This window comes from Salarias fasciatus, chromosome 19 (assembly GCF_902148845.1).
Source record: "Salarias fasciatus chromosome 19, fSalaFa1.1, whole genome shotgun sequence".
NCBI classification, from domain to species: domain Eukaryota; kingdom Metazoa; phylum Chordata; class Actinopteri; order Blenniiformes; family Blenniidae; genus Salarias; species Salarias fasciatus.
Window position 1 is genome coordinate 9,060,630 of NC_043763.1, and position 13,455 is coordinate 9,074,084.

The 13,455-nt window shown below is 45.6% G+C and overlaps 1 protein-coding gene across 3 annotated transcripts; it reads right to left on the reverse strand.

The window, feature by feature from the left end:
- Positions 1–438: 438 nt before the first annotated feature.
- On the reverse strand, positions 439–12,671 carry lclat1 (lysocardiolipin acyltransferase 1). Of its 3 annotated transcripts, none has more exons than XM_030117140.1 (6): positions 12,362–12,671; positions 5,698–5,865; positions 5,148–5,346; positions 4,761–4,907; positions 3,561–3,677; positions 439–2,191 (listed from the first exon to the last, which is right to left on the reverse strand). In XM_030117140.1, exons 2-6 carry the CDS (start codon positions 5,863–5,865, stop codon positions 1,671–1,673), a joined length of 1,152 nt encoding a protein of 383 aa, XP_029973000.1. In that variant the 5' UTR covers positions 12,362–12,671; the 3' UTR covers positions 439–1,670. The 3 variants fall into 3 exon arrangements, with proteins under 3 accessions (XP_029973000.1, XP_029972999.1, XP_029973001.1); XM_030117139.1 differs by lacking the exon at positions 12,362–12,671 and adding an exon at positions 10,235–10,425; XM_030117141.1 differs by lacking the exon at positions 12,362–12,671 and adding an exon at positions 10,235–10,422 and having other exon boundaries at positions 5,148–5,496.
- Between the last annotated feature and the right edge of the window lie 784 nt (positions 12,672–13,455).

Sequence of the window (13,455 nt, forward strand, 5' to 3'; positions counted from 1 at the left end):
GAGGACAGTGACTTTTTGAGAAGTCCAGCATTGGCGAGTAAATATAAAATGAGCAACGCAGAAGAAAACAGACGTGTGGCGATCGGAGCTGGTTTGGGAGTATAGTACCATGTTTGGTCAACTACGACATGCTGATAATACAACTTGCTGCATCACAGTGGCTGAACCAGTCCCTTTACACCCCGTAGAGACGCAGCGGACACACCGACGAAGAAGAAAACGCTTCGCTCTGCTTCCTGTTCTGTGGGCGAATTGTCGGAGACGGATTTGTCGCACGAAGACGAGTTCAAGTGATCGGCACAGTGTTTAATGGAGCTGCTCAGACGGTCCGCGGCGCAATTTTGTTCCTCTGCGCCGAGAATTAGTGCGGCTTCAATTCTATTGAAGGCGATGGCGAGCAGGATCAGTGGCTCGAATTGCAGCTGGAGCACGGCTCCACTCTCGGTTTAATTTCTCTCTCGTTTTTTTTTTTTTTTTTTGGCACAATTGGAGAAGCTTTCTCAGCTGTCATTTGCTAATTAGGTTTAGCAGGCGCATCAGTGCCAGTCCTCCGGAGAGGGGCGCAGGCAGAGGTGGGCATTACGGGGCTTTTTGGGATTAGCCGGAGTTCGGGGCCAGTTTTCCACTCCAAGTCTGGCTCTCCGCTGCCACCCTGCACATGGAGGGGTGATGTTGTCCCAACAGGACATTGTTCCACCCACATCCTGCCTCCACCGGGCTTCCCTCCTCTCCCAGAAAGGGCACGGAGTCCATCTGCTCCCACAGCTCTTGAGATCGGAGTCAAATCTTTAATTTTGATACGATGACCATCACGGGTGTCGCCTCGGCTCGCCGTGTGTGAAGGTGCCCGCTCCTAACAAGGCATCGTGTTTGGTTGCTTTATTTCACATCCTGCTGCTTTTCTCACCTTTGGCTTTTAATGTGCAAAAGCTAAAATAATAAATACCCGATGCTAAGGACAAACTGAGGACAATCCCAAAATGTATAAAAAAAAATGTAAATTATACCTAATAAAAGTAAACAATGGTGCACAAATATACCTGTATACTCCTTAGTAATTATCTTGTAATTAGATCGGTCCTTTCTTCCCTTGCTCGACGCGGCTAATAAAAAGAGCTTTAATTATCAGCGCGTCCAGCGAACAGTGCTGATCTGAGTAGTGTTCAAAGTCAAGTCATCCTGCGTACAGACGCTCTGTACTATGGCTCTGTTCCGTTCGTGACGTGGGAACTGAGGGCGACGTAGCGTACAATTAAACCACTTTTCATAAACATGGCAACAGTATAACAAATACTAACAGCATTTTTTTTTTTTTTTTTTTTTTCACATCGAGGTTTGGAACAGTGACGAACAACCAACAACATAAAACTGACGGAACGCACCGACGGTTGGCTAAATGACAGTGAATATACAAGGAGGGACATATGGAGGGGGAGTGATGAGGGCCGCTGAACCCCGCACAGGTAAATGTACGTAACATTCCTTTTTCCTCTTCAACAGAAGGTGAAGCTCTCTCCACTGAAGCCATGCATTCCATCAGGAGATGGATCTATTACTCTGGACCTAAGGCATGGGGCGTCGGGCTCCTCACAGGAGCCCTCTGGCCCCCCCGGACTGAAAGACAAACGACCTTCAGTGTCCTCACGAGTCAAAGCTCTTTCTTAAAATCCTCACTGCATCTTCCCATCCACCACCTTATTCTTCTCACTCACGCTGGACGTCTTCCAGTACCTGTGGCAGGCCAGCTCCAGCAGCTCCAGGCCTCCGACCAGCTTCTGTTGGGTCATAAACACCCCGACCAGGATCACGAAGTAGAGCCTGACAGGCGCCCAGAGCCACAGGCCGGTGAAGCACAGAGCGATGAAGCTGGTCCAGTACAGCAGCGAGGCGGCCTTGATCAGGGCCACGCGCAACTCCGACTTGCACGGCGGCACGCGGGCCACGCCGTCTCTGTCGAAGCCCCGCGGCTGGCCGGAGTAGAAGTCCCGCAGGCGGACCTCCTTCTCGGCCCAGCGCTGCCGGCACCAGGACTCCAGCTCCGAGGAGGAGGAGGGCAGGGAGGACACCGGGTAGCGGCGCACGTGGAAGTGGATCTCTCGGGGGAAGAGGCCCAGGATGAGGTGGCGTTCCGTCTGAGGGATGTTCTTGGGGTATGCGACCGTGATGTCGTGGACGGCGTCCAGATTGTCTCCTGGGAAGAACACGTTCCATTTTAATTGATCAGATACGAGATACAGGGATTAAAGTTTCCATATTGGTTCGAAAGTAAGTCAAAGGTTCAGATCTGGAAAAACATCAAGAGCTATTAACATTTTTAAAAACCACAAAGACGACAAACAGGCACTGCAACTTGGCAGAACTTGTCAGATGTTTCCTGGTTTCATACAGTCACTACACACCTCAGATTATTTCTCACCGATTTCTCAACTCGCTGGTTTCACTCTTTCTTTGCTCCTCCCATAATGCATCATCCAACACCTGTTCTGGCCTCCTCCCTGAGTGTGGTGACCAAGTCACGGCTCACCGTGCACGCCTGATGTTTAACTGGGCCAGTCGTCTTTCCATGAATCACATCTTCCATGTTTCACTTGTTTCTGAGGCAGAACTCAGAACGCATTTCGCTTTCGAGCCGAAGCAGAACAATGGAACACTGACTGTTCAATACGAGAAGGTCACTGACAACACTTCCAGCAAACCCAGCAGATCCAGACATGAGGACATGTCACTGGACGGGGGGGCAATTATTATTATCCCTTTCACACGTCCACACTGCTGTTTCAAAGTGCTTGCAGTGTATCCTCCAGGATACCGAGGCCTTGGCCACATTACACCGATACCACTAATTATCCAGGGACTTACTGCTCCAAACCTCCATGAGCTCCTCCGTCATCGCCCGACGTGACGTCACCGGCCTGACAACTCTCATCGAGCGCTAAATGAGATATCAAAAGTACAGGACGACGCCTCCCGCGCAGCTTAGCTCTGCCGCGGTAAAAATAGAGCCGGAGGAGGGCACGGCGGAGGGAGGCAGCATGCACGGCATGTCAGTCAGCAATACGGCGAGAGGTGGAGGAGAATTAGCCAAGTCTGATGATATCATAGTGATTCACAACACCTGCTCGGAGAGTTAGTGCCACGCTCAGCATCCCGGGGAGGTGGGGGGGAGGTGGGGGGACGGGACGGCGGGGCCAGAGGTGGTATTTAAGGCCTCTGGAGGCCGGCCAGAATTAGCTCATATGGAAACATGAGAATATGAGGGGAGTTGTAATGGCTGGCAGAGGGATAAAGCCGAGGTCTGAGACTTTGAGGAATAACAGGTTTGATCCCACCGCGACAGACAGCGTCAGTGGAATAAGTACAGTCACCGGTGCGTCATGTTATTCTCTGCTGGTCCAGTCTTATCTTAATGACAGGCTGTGACTGCAGTTTATTTACAACTAAACACAAACATCAAGCTGCATCTGCTGTTTATGTCAGTTCAGTAAAAACACTTGTTATTATAGACTGCTGCCATTGATAAAGCAGTCGCTCCATATAAGAGCAGAGCAGGTGAAACCGACCTCTTCGAAGTCTGTCCACGATGAAGGTGAACCCGGTGGTGCGGGGATGAAGCACGTACTCCAGCTCCGGCAGGTTGTTCTGTGCGGCGAACACGTCGCTCTTGGCCTTCGTATTTTCTGCAGGAGACACATGAAGCAGCTCTTCAGCTAATTTTTTCTTCTTGCTAATCAATTGTGTAACAGCTGAAGTTTACTAACATATCTAGCACAAAACCATCAAATCATTCAAGGCAAAACTCAACATATCAGGTATCCTTCCTGGCTTAAGCTGGAACTTGGCTGTCACGAACTTCAGTATCATATATCTGAAGAAGAGCAGTGACAATGATAACTTATCTTCTGCACTTGTACAAATCACCGCAGGCTATAAACACAGGAAAGATGACTGTTTATCAACTAAACATTCCCCAGAAACATGTCGCACGAACATGTAAACCATGTCACGTCCCATTAGTCCCATTATGTAACAGGCAGCTAATTCAGACGGGCCTCTGGGACAAAAAAAGCTTCACGCAGACCTCTGCTCTTAAACTATTGTCATCTTTATGAGGCCTGTCAGTCACTGGCACTGAAGTTCCAGGAGCTTTTAAAAAGGGGCCCTGGAAAATGTTTGAGCTTAAGTGCACCCGGAGCCTGATCCCGTGTTTGTGTGTCACTGGGATCGGTATTAATGCACAGAACGCCTCCTAAATAAGTCATCGGGGCACGCCGTATGCATCCCCTTGTTCCTTACGTCAAATTAAGCTGTGGGGCTTTAAAAGGGCTTAACACACATCGCGTGCACACGTACGTACGCACACCTAACACGGAGTAAAGCAATATTTAAAGCCCTAAATCTGCTGACCAATTAAGACGCAACCACACTGGACCCTTTATGACGTCAGGACACGCAGTGGAGTTAAGCTTCCCTCGGTAAAGCTACTCAGCACTTTGATTGGCTTAATTGTGATGTGAGCGGGTTTTAGGCTGCTGCTCGGACCGAAAGATCAGAGCATTCTTGCAGAAATGACCGTGTGGGGTGTGTGTATGGGGGGAAGGGGGATCTCGGTATGTCTTATCGCTTTTAAATTGTGTTTGCGTAACAGTGTCAGTGCGAAGGCGTCAGACAGGTGCAGGGCCGCGCTGGGCTCAGGAACAATTCTGAGAAATATGGCGAAATGGACCCACGAATGAAAGGAGGGTTGTTTTATCTGCCGTCACCTGTCAGATCCGTGCCCTCGGGGAAGAGCAGCAGCTGCAGGGGCTCTCTGATGTCGCAGAAGTAGTCCAGCATGTTCTCCAAGTGCCTCTTGTCCTCCTCCCAGCGACGCTGAATGAAGACAAAGCAGGCCACCTGCATGGCCCAACCTGCAAAGCACAAACAAACTGTTATTCCATGATTATACATGATTGCATGTTCCAACTGTATCTGTAATATTTTCCAAAGCAGGCAGGCCACGGCCTCCAGACGTTCTATCAATCATCTGGGTTCATTATGTGCTTCATTCGTTTTGAAGGAGCTTGTGGACGTACAGCAAACAAAGCAATATGAGTGTTGACTTGTGGGAGCAGAGGTGTGCAGAACAGATCCTGCCTGGTTGTACCCACCGAAGCCAGGCACAGCTTTGAGCCCGGCCTTGAGGCAGATCTTCTCCAGCCGCAGGTAGCTGTAACGCAGCAGACAGCACCACAGGAACATCCAGTCCAGCCGGGTGCGGTGGTTCATGATGATCACGCTCCGCTCCCCCGGGACGAAGCCGTCGCCCGTGATCACCACCTTCACCCCGAACACCAGCTCCAGCAGGGACTACAGAAGAGAGAGGGGAGGGGGGGCGGGCAGCGGGAGGAGGAGAGGAAGAGGGCGCAGGGAAGAACGGTAGCGACAGAGCGACAGAGATGGTGAAGGAGTGAAAGAGGACGAGTGATTTAAAAGCAATGCAGAGGAAGAGAGGTGGGACTGGGAAGATGAATTGCGGAGAAAGATAAGAGTGAAGAGAAAATAAATAAGAACATAAATCCTGGTGGACAATGCATCATGAATAGAGTACTCGTGACCATAAATTAAAAGCTTAAACAGAAGTGTTATCTTAATGTCAGACAAAGGTGGCTTAAGGTCACACTGAGGGAGTCTAAACAAAGGCTCAGCCGGCGAACGCACCACCGGGAGGGTGAGCCAGGTCGCCACGATTCGATCGGTGAGCCAGCGGTACCACGCAGGAGACAGCAGCATGAGGGGCAAGACCGGACCCAGCATGAAGACGCTTCCGAAGAAACTCCCCAGAAACAGGGTCACCACGAAGTAGAGGCCCCGCACCGACACGGCCATCTGGGGAGAGACGACGACAGCGTCATTGATGAGCCCGACTGGAAGAAAGAACGCAGTCACAGCGTGAAGTCTGATGAGAAAGAAACGGCACCAGTATAGAACAGAGATCGAAGCATCTGTAACTTGAAACAAATGTACTTATTGACAGTCTTATCAATAGCAAAGAGTGTAGTTGTGCTGTGCTTTTGACATATTTTCCCACAAACAGTGGAAAAACCAGGGCAGACATTCCTGATGTGGAATGTAAATAGGGGAACCTTTCTGACTGCGGCTGACAAACTGTGGGTGCACGGTTACTAAATCAAATGCAGCCGCGGCTTCTTTTAGTTATTTACTGGATGTACTGTGTGGGTTATAAGCTTTGTGTCACACTTTGACACAGTCGTCCCCTAAATCACGTTCCCGACTAAACAACTATAAGAGGGTATTGAGAATGAGACACCTTCTGTAGTTTATTGGGGAAGTTCCTGGTGACTCATCTCCCAATTCAAAAACCAAGGTTTTAAATAGGACTCAGAAAAAAAGAGAACACATACAAAGAAACAGCTAAAAGTCAGCACGATTTAGAGTTAGACACTCTGAAAACGGTCCTTGGAAAAAATGCTACAAGAGTCCTTTAATCACGATCTTTCAACAATCTTTCAACAACCAAATGAACTCTTAAATGCAGCTGAAGGAGTCCACTTGAAGTTAGAATAGTTAGAATTTATAGTCACAGTGTATTTTTGCCAATGTTCCATTGACTTCCTGAAGAATCCTCCTTCAATAAAGTTCAGTGGAGGCAGATCTTGTCAAGATAAATCACTTTATCTTCTCAGACTGAGCAGGATCACAGCATCTCACGCGAAATGTATTAAATTGACACAACGTAGTGTGTACATTGCTATTGTATTTTCATTTCCTAGATGGTAGTAATAAAAAACCCTGCTGGTTTCATGAGAGGTTTTCTCTCTCATTTTGGCTGTTTAACAACTGAATGCCTTTCTGCAAGAATGAAAATTTAAGTGGTGTAACCAGTGTTAGACTTTTTTTTAAACTGAACTTTGTTGGCAATCTCTTCGATTTCTGGGAGTTTGTTACTTAAAAATCTCAAATAAGCAGCAAGATTCAAGCTTTTTTAAATGTCTGATAAATGTCTGCTGCTTGCAGCTGACATGTTTATTCAAAGTAACTAGTGATTATTTTAAAGGCTAATTCTTCACGTGTAAAAATGACTGGGGAATTTCAAACTGAAGCAGATTTATACAAGACATCAGACCGATACTCTGTGAACATGAGTGGCAGTCGTACCACTGATCATGCATGCTCACAACAGTAGCTGCAACATTGTGGAGATGGCCGACGGTCAGATGTGAACTGAGCCTGTAATCCTCCTGAAACTCAAAACCCAGTAATGGGACCTTCAATTGTCCATGACATATCTGATTAGTTAAAAGGGACTCATCTCGACATGCCGACGGCGATCCGTGGTCATTTCCGTACCATGAGAAGTGACCATCTCCCAAAGCTAAAGTTACACCTGCAGTCCACTGTGTCTGAAACGCATTTGGATCTCATCAGTTGCGAAAGGTTTTAACACTGAATGTGGTGCATTACGGCAGGATCAGCGTGAACGCCACACTCGCACTCAGGCCTGGTGTGAGAGCAACCTCACCGGGAAGGACACCGACTGCTGCAAGTACGCACAGGTCTGGGTTCAAAAGGCTGCAGCAGTCAGCACTGCGTGCTTAGTCTTAATCCGCCAGCATATCACTATTGAACAGATTTGGTGAAATGCTGTGTTTAGTAAACACCTGACAGAAAGAGACTTTAATCGCTCCGTGGGAACAGTGAATGCGGCTCAGTTCAAAGGGTGGTATGCCTTCCAATCAGACTGTGGGTTTGATAAGTCCAGCACCTTGCACGGCAGCCATCACCCATTGGCGTGTGAATGGGGGAACAGTTTGGAGCAAAATGCGCAGATGCACTAAAGACAAACATGTCGGCACAACTGAGTTGTCATTAGGTGCTCAAATCTGTTCAGCACGCAAGTCAAGATGGTGGCCCAGCGTTGGACCGGAGTCTGTCTACAGACCACCTCTTCAGGCCCAAAACTAAAAGGGCTGGTTCAAAAACATATTCAGTCTCTTCAGTTACTCAGGAAAGACTTAAAAAGAAAAATAAAGAATTTATTCAATAATGACCACTTTCCCTAATGTCAAAGTTGAGTTATTTTCACTAAGAAAAACGTACGTTTTCAACTGTGGAAAGTGCATCACGTGTATTAATTTGATGTAATGGAGACAATAAGAATCAAATAAGAGTTCAGTGACAATGAATCAGCTCCATTGAGGTCAAATCTAGATTCAGAGGGGATCTAGAGTCAATCCCAGCTGACTATGGGTCAAGGAAAACTCTGGACATTCGACCAGTCCATCACAGACCAGACACTCCTGTGGTACAAAAGTTAACTTGCGAAACAGAAACCTAATCCTTATAAATTTTAACACATCTCATAATTATTGCTCAAATTAGATGATCTCAGTTGAATCTGAAGAAGCTAAGAAGGTGTATGCTGCCACTTTCTTTTCTTCAATTAACGCCTGATGCACACTGGATGCGTTCCGGCTGCGGAACGGCTGCAGTCCGTCTATGGAACGGAATCACCGCAGCACTGCGATTCGCACCGCCTGCGGTGTCTCTGCAGTCCGCTGGAGGATGTTGCCAGATCTGTCGCTGTCCCCCGCAAACAATACGAAACCCGTTTAACTCAACAGAAAGCAGCCCAAACCGCCATCTCGGTTGAAAATGCACCTTAAAACTGTATTAGTGTAATAAAAAACACGTCATAAACACATAATCATTTCATCGACCCGTCCGACGTATTCAAAAAAGAAGCTTGATTTGGCAGAAACCCGTCCAATCAATCTGGCAACACAGAGCTGCTCTGGTCAGAGAGCTGTTTTGTGCCATTTCGGTGTTATTTGACTTTCCTGCAGTGACGAAGTACAAAACTGTTCATTCTTCTAATGCGTATAATGACTACATCATCGATTTTATTTTGAAAACACTTATTTTGGAACAAGTATCGCGTTTCCTTCTGGCACCCGACTTGCTTCTGTCTGGATTGACGTGGTAGGGCTCCGGCATGCGGAAAAACAGGATCCTTGTGGAAAGATTCCGGAGCTCCGCAAGGGCTCCGTAGCCGAACTGCGACCGGTGTGAACCACAGCATTGATTTTAATGACTACGGATTAGCTACGGTGTTCATTCCACAGCATCCACCGCGTCCAGTGTGCATCGGGGTAAAACAACAAACTGGATGCAAAAAAACTCAATGAAATACCAAACATTTCAAGGGCTGGTTGTTATGCCAACTTGACTTGACATTCACTCATGAAAATGACACAAAAACTGACGAGAAAACATCTAAGTACACAAAGAAAATGTCAAACGGGAATGCAAAAGTGAAGGAAAAGTTTTTTGAAGCATCTTCTGCCTAAAGTAAAACTCATTTGGTCAAAGTGTCGCACGAGAAAAACTCAATTACAACCAAGTCTCAAGAGAAGAAGGTCCAAAGATGAAGAAGGTAGTCTTAATTTAATCTGGCCTTGCCGACGCGGTGAGTCCGGGCAGGTGCTGCAGTGAAACTTTTTTTTCCCGTGTTTGCTTCTCGCACATCATCCTCATGTATACTTTCCACCTCAATTACTGTTATGACTGAGCAGAATTTGATTCACACTCGGTGCCCCTGACTCTGTCATCTTCCTGCTTCTGTTGACACATGTGGTGGCGCCGTGACACAGCATGTCTCGCGGCGGCGGCCCGAGTGGCTGAAGGTGCATTTCAGACGACGCAAGAGTGTTTGTGTGCATGATTATGCTGGCAATAAGGGTTTAAGGGTTACTGCCTTTAACAGCGGAAAATGTGAGACATGGGAGAGGTGAGGAAACGGGCTTGCTCAGCACAATTGCAACAATTAGGTTGTGTCCCCACACATGCAAAAAAAAAAAAAAAAAACACCCTTGGGTGGCTGCTGGAACAACCGGATGAGTCTATTCATACACACAGCAAAAAAAAAAAAAAAAAAAAGGCCTGACACACCTGGAGCCGCGGATGTGTTGAGGTGAATGGAAATATGGAAATGAAAGCGTTAAATCAACATGTTTTTTTTCCACTCAGTGCAAACACAGGGGACCTAGCACTGTTTATGTAAGGCATCCACGGAAACAACTGTTTTGATACTCCAGGGCTACTACCGTTTGTGAGTTTGATGTAGCCCCCATCCTTTTGGTTGGTTCAACATTTGTTTAATCACCATAGTAATGATCCTACGAGCGCTTCCCCCTAGCACTGCACCACACACAACGCACAGACACACACTCCTCACCGTCCAAGTCTGAATTCCCTGGCAGCCGATTCGCATTCCTAACTTTAAGCTTAGACCAGACATCCCAACAGAGCAAAGCAGAGTGAAGAGGTCAAGCATGTCTAGGCTAAACAACGAAGCTAAGTGGTGTGTGTTTGTGTAAGAGACAGAGAGGGAAAAAGACAGGGGGGGAGAAGGAATGAAATAGGTAATGGCAAAAAATTTCAGAGTATAACATAGCTGTAGCAACTACCCGCCTTGATACTGTAATACAACGCAAAACAGTGTCCCCTTTTGACCCTCTCATGACTAGATGGATGGGGTTTATTCAGAGTTGTTTCACTTATTCCAAAAGGATTTCAACTTTCAATATCTGGCAGATTTTGAATATCGCAGTGTGTTTGACGGTAAAAAGAAGCTTGTGTGACAAAGGTGTGGAATCTTGTCTCTTATTGCACACTTGAACTGTAGTGGTCCTCACGTCCACTGAGAAGAAGTCAAAAACAGAAATATCATGAGTCATATCAGTATTCCTAACAAGGTGCATGCATGTCGTAGATGTCTCCCTGATTTAATAGACCTGAACCGTATGGTTCAACGTCCTCACTGTAATCAGGTGTATAGCAGCAGGTAGAAAGACCTAAAGCATGCAGGGCAGGAGTTCCATAAGAGCAGGATCACACACTCCTGCTGTATAGGACACTTGAAAATGACCCTAGAAAGTTTACAGTTATAAATCATTAACACGGGGGAGGATTTCATGTGAGAACAGTTGATAGTACATATCTGGCAAATAAAATATATTCAGAGGATAACCAGCTTAAAATGGTGCAAGCATAAAACATGACTTTGGGGACAGAAAGTTGTGTCGTTACATTCTGATCTATGAAGACGCACATGTATTGTTTTTTTTTTGGCAGACAAACTGCAAACAGATGAGGAAAATGTTCAAACAATAGAAAGTAATGACATTTTTCTTCAGGGTGAAAGTGAAACTTTATATCAGGAAAAGATTACTTTATCTGAGTACCGCAGAACTCTGATAGAACCAACTTCAGTTTAGCAACAGGAAGAGTTAACAAATAACCAACTGATATGTAATGGCTTCAGGAACCTGTGCCAATCTCCATTACTAACGCAGCACAATTCATTATTCAACCTTCACATGATCCATCAAAGTCAAATAATCATTCACAAATAATGAACACTGTCATGTAAAGCACACACACCCCACTGGAGGAAACATCTGTGTATTTGCTACAGATACTTCAACAGGGGATGAAAAGGGGTAAGAACAAGTCATGTAGAGTATGAAGATATTTCATAAATGGATTTGAAATAAAAACTAAGCACCAAAATTTATAACTGGGGTATTCAGCTTCAGACTGCTTGTGATCCAGCAGTTCAGGTAGTAGCCTGACCTCAAGAAGAGATCAGATTTCTGCTCCTATTATGCTGCTTCTATCCAACACATAATTTATAATAGCTTATAACATTTTTAAAGCTGTCATAACTTTCCTTTTTAAACATCTAGAAAAAATGATTTCCTGATTGCTTTGTTTGAATAATTGCACCTTTAAAGTGTTTAATAACTCGGATAAAGTCAGGAAGCTCTGTAAAACCACGCCTGGCTGGCGACCTTCTAAGCGGGTGGTGAGTTATTTCTCATGCATTTAGCACAACACCTGGGTGCGGCAGGGGGGGAGACAAACAGGGACAAACACGAGTTGGCCAACATTTAACTAGAAGCTTAGTGATGTGCCACGTTATCTCTGTAAATAATCCTCTCTTGGAGGAGAATTATTAGTTCTCATGCAAGCAGACAAGCGAGATAATTGTACTCGCTTGCTAGCGTTAAAGGAGTTTGTTATTTCAAGTGGAAATTACGTCAACAATGAACACATGAAAATCCATCATAAAGCATAATTAAAGCTTCTTTTTTTAAGTGTAACCCTTGATGTAAACAACCTGAAGTCAGCAGCTGCAGCGCAGGTGGTCTCACTGCTAATGCTAATGCTAACATGATAACGGCTTAAACACTCCGCAAATCAAACGGAACTAATAAAAAGCAAACTCAACTGAGCTGCCTTCACTACGAGAGCTGCCAGTGAACAGTTTCCACACGGGGTCACTTCTCTACACACCCACCTTGTCGTGTTTTTCCTCCGCCGTCAAAGTTATCCTCGGGTGTGCAGGTCTTGTTAGCCGCAGAGAGTCGGTTGCGACATAGTAACTTAGCCAGCCAGCTAGCTAGCGTGCTAACGTGAGCTTACCAAAACGATTTTCTGTCAAACCTAAGAGCTTCTGACGATTCGCACTATTTGGCACCCAATCGATCTTTTATCCGAGCCCAATAAAGGTAACTTTGCATGCGCTGAATTGTCTTTTCTGGGTGGAAATGCTGCAGAAATGCTGCAGCCTTTTGCTACAGACGACCTCTCAACTTGTTACCTCTCACCTGTCATTACACCCGGCGGCCGACAGGGGGCGCTGTGAGTGAAGCTCTGTAAACAGCTGAGAGATACACGTTTCACGATACAACGATAATAAAACATTGTAAACAGTGTTTTTGTGGGTTTTTTTCCTGTCATTTCCATTCTTTACATGTTTAAAATTTATCACCACTGATATGTTGTTACATATTAATGTACATAATAATATTTATTGTTTTATTCGATTTTTATTCCATCTGATTAAAAAGAAATCTATCAATTATTTTCTGTTCTGTGTGAAGCAAAGCTTAGAATTTCTCACTAGATTAATAAAATATTTCGTTCTGTTCTGTTCTATTGTACATTATTTTGCATGTTACACGGATGAGATGCAAGATCAAGCAGGTTCTCAGTCATTATTTTTTTCCATTTTTACAATATTCTTTATTTTCATTTGGAAGACCTTTTCACTCACATGTAACATGCACAACAAGAATATGGCACATTTGAAATGATCACAGAGTTTGTTCTGTTAGAGTTTCACTCTTGTTTAGATCACCCTTACAGTACATCCATCCATCCATCCATCCATCCATCCATCTCCTGCAGTGCTTTATCCTGTGCAGGGCTGCAGGGTGCCGGGGTAAATCCCAGATAACTATGGGAGAGGCCATTATACACCCTAGACAGGTCATCACAGGACAGAGACAGACAATACATGCTCATATTCACACCTAGGGACAATTTATTGTCACCGATTAACCTCACATGCATATTTTTGAACCGTGGGAGGAAACCTGGAGGAAACCC

Coding starts and splice junctions, on each gene's coding strand:
- lclat1 (XM_030117139.1), bottom strand. CDS start 10,333: ATGCTTGACCTCTTCACTCTGCTTTGCTCTGTTGGGATGTCTGGTCTA. Junction 5,347..5,697: donor CCTGGCTCACCCTCCCGGTG/GTGCGTTCGCCG, acceptor TCTCTTCTGTAG/TCCCTGCTGGAGCTGGTGTT. Junction 4,908..5,147: donor CAAAGCTGTGCCTGGCTTCG/GTGGGTACAACC, acceptor TGTGCTTTGCAG/GTTGGGCCATGCAGGTGGCC.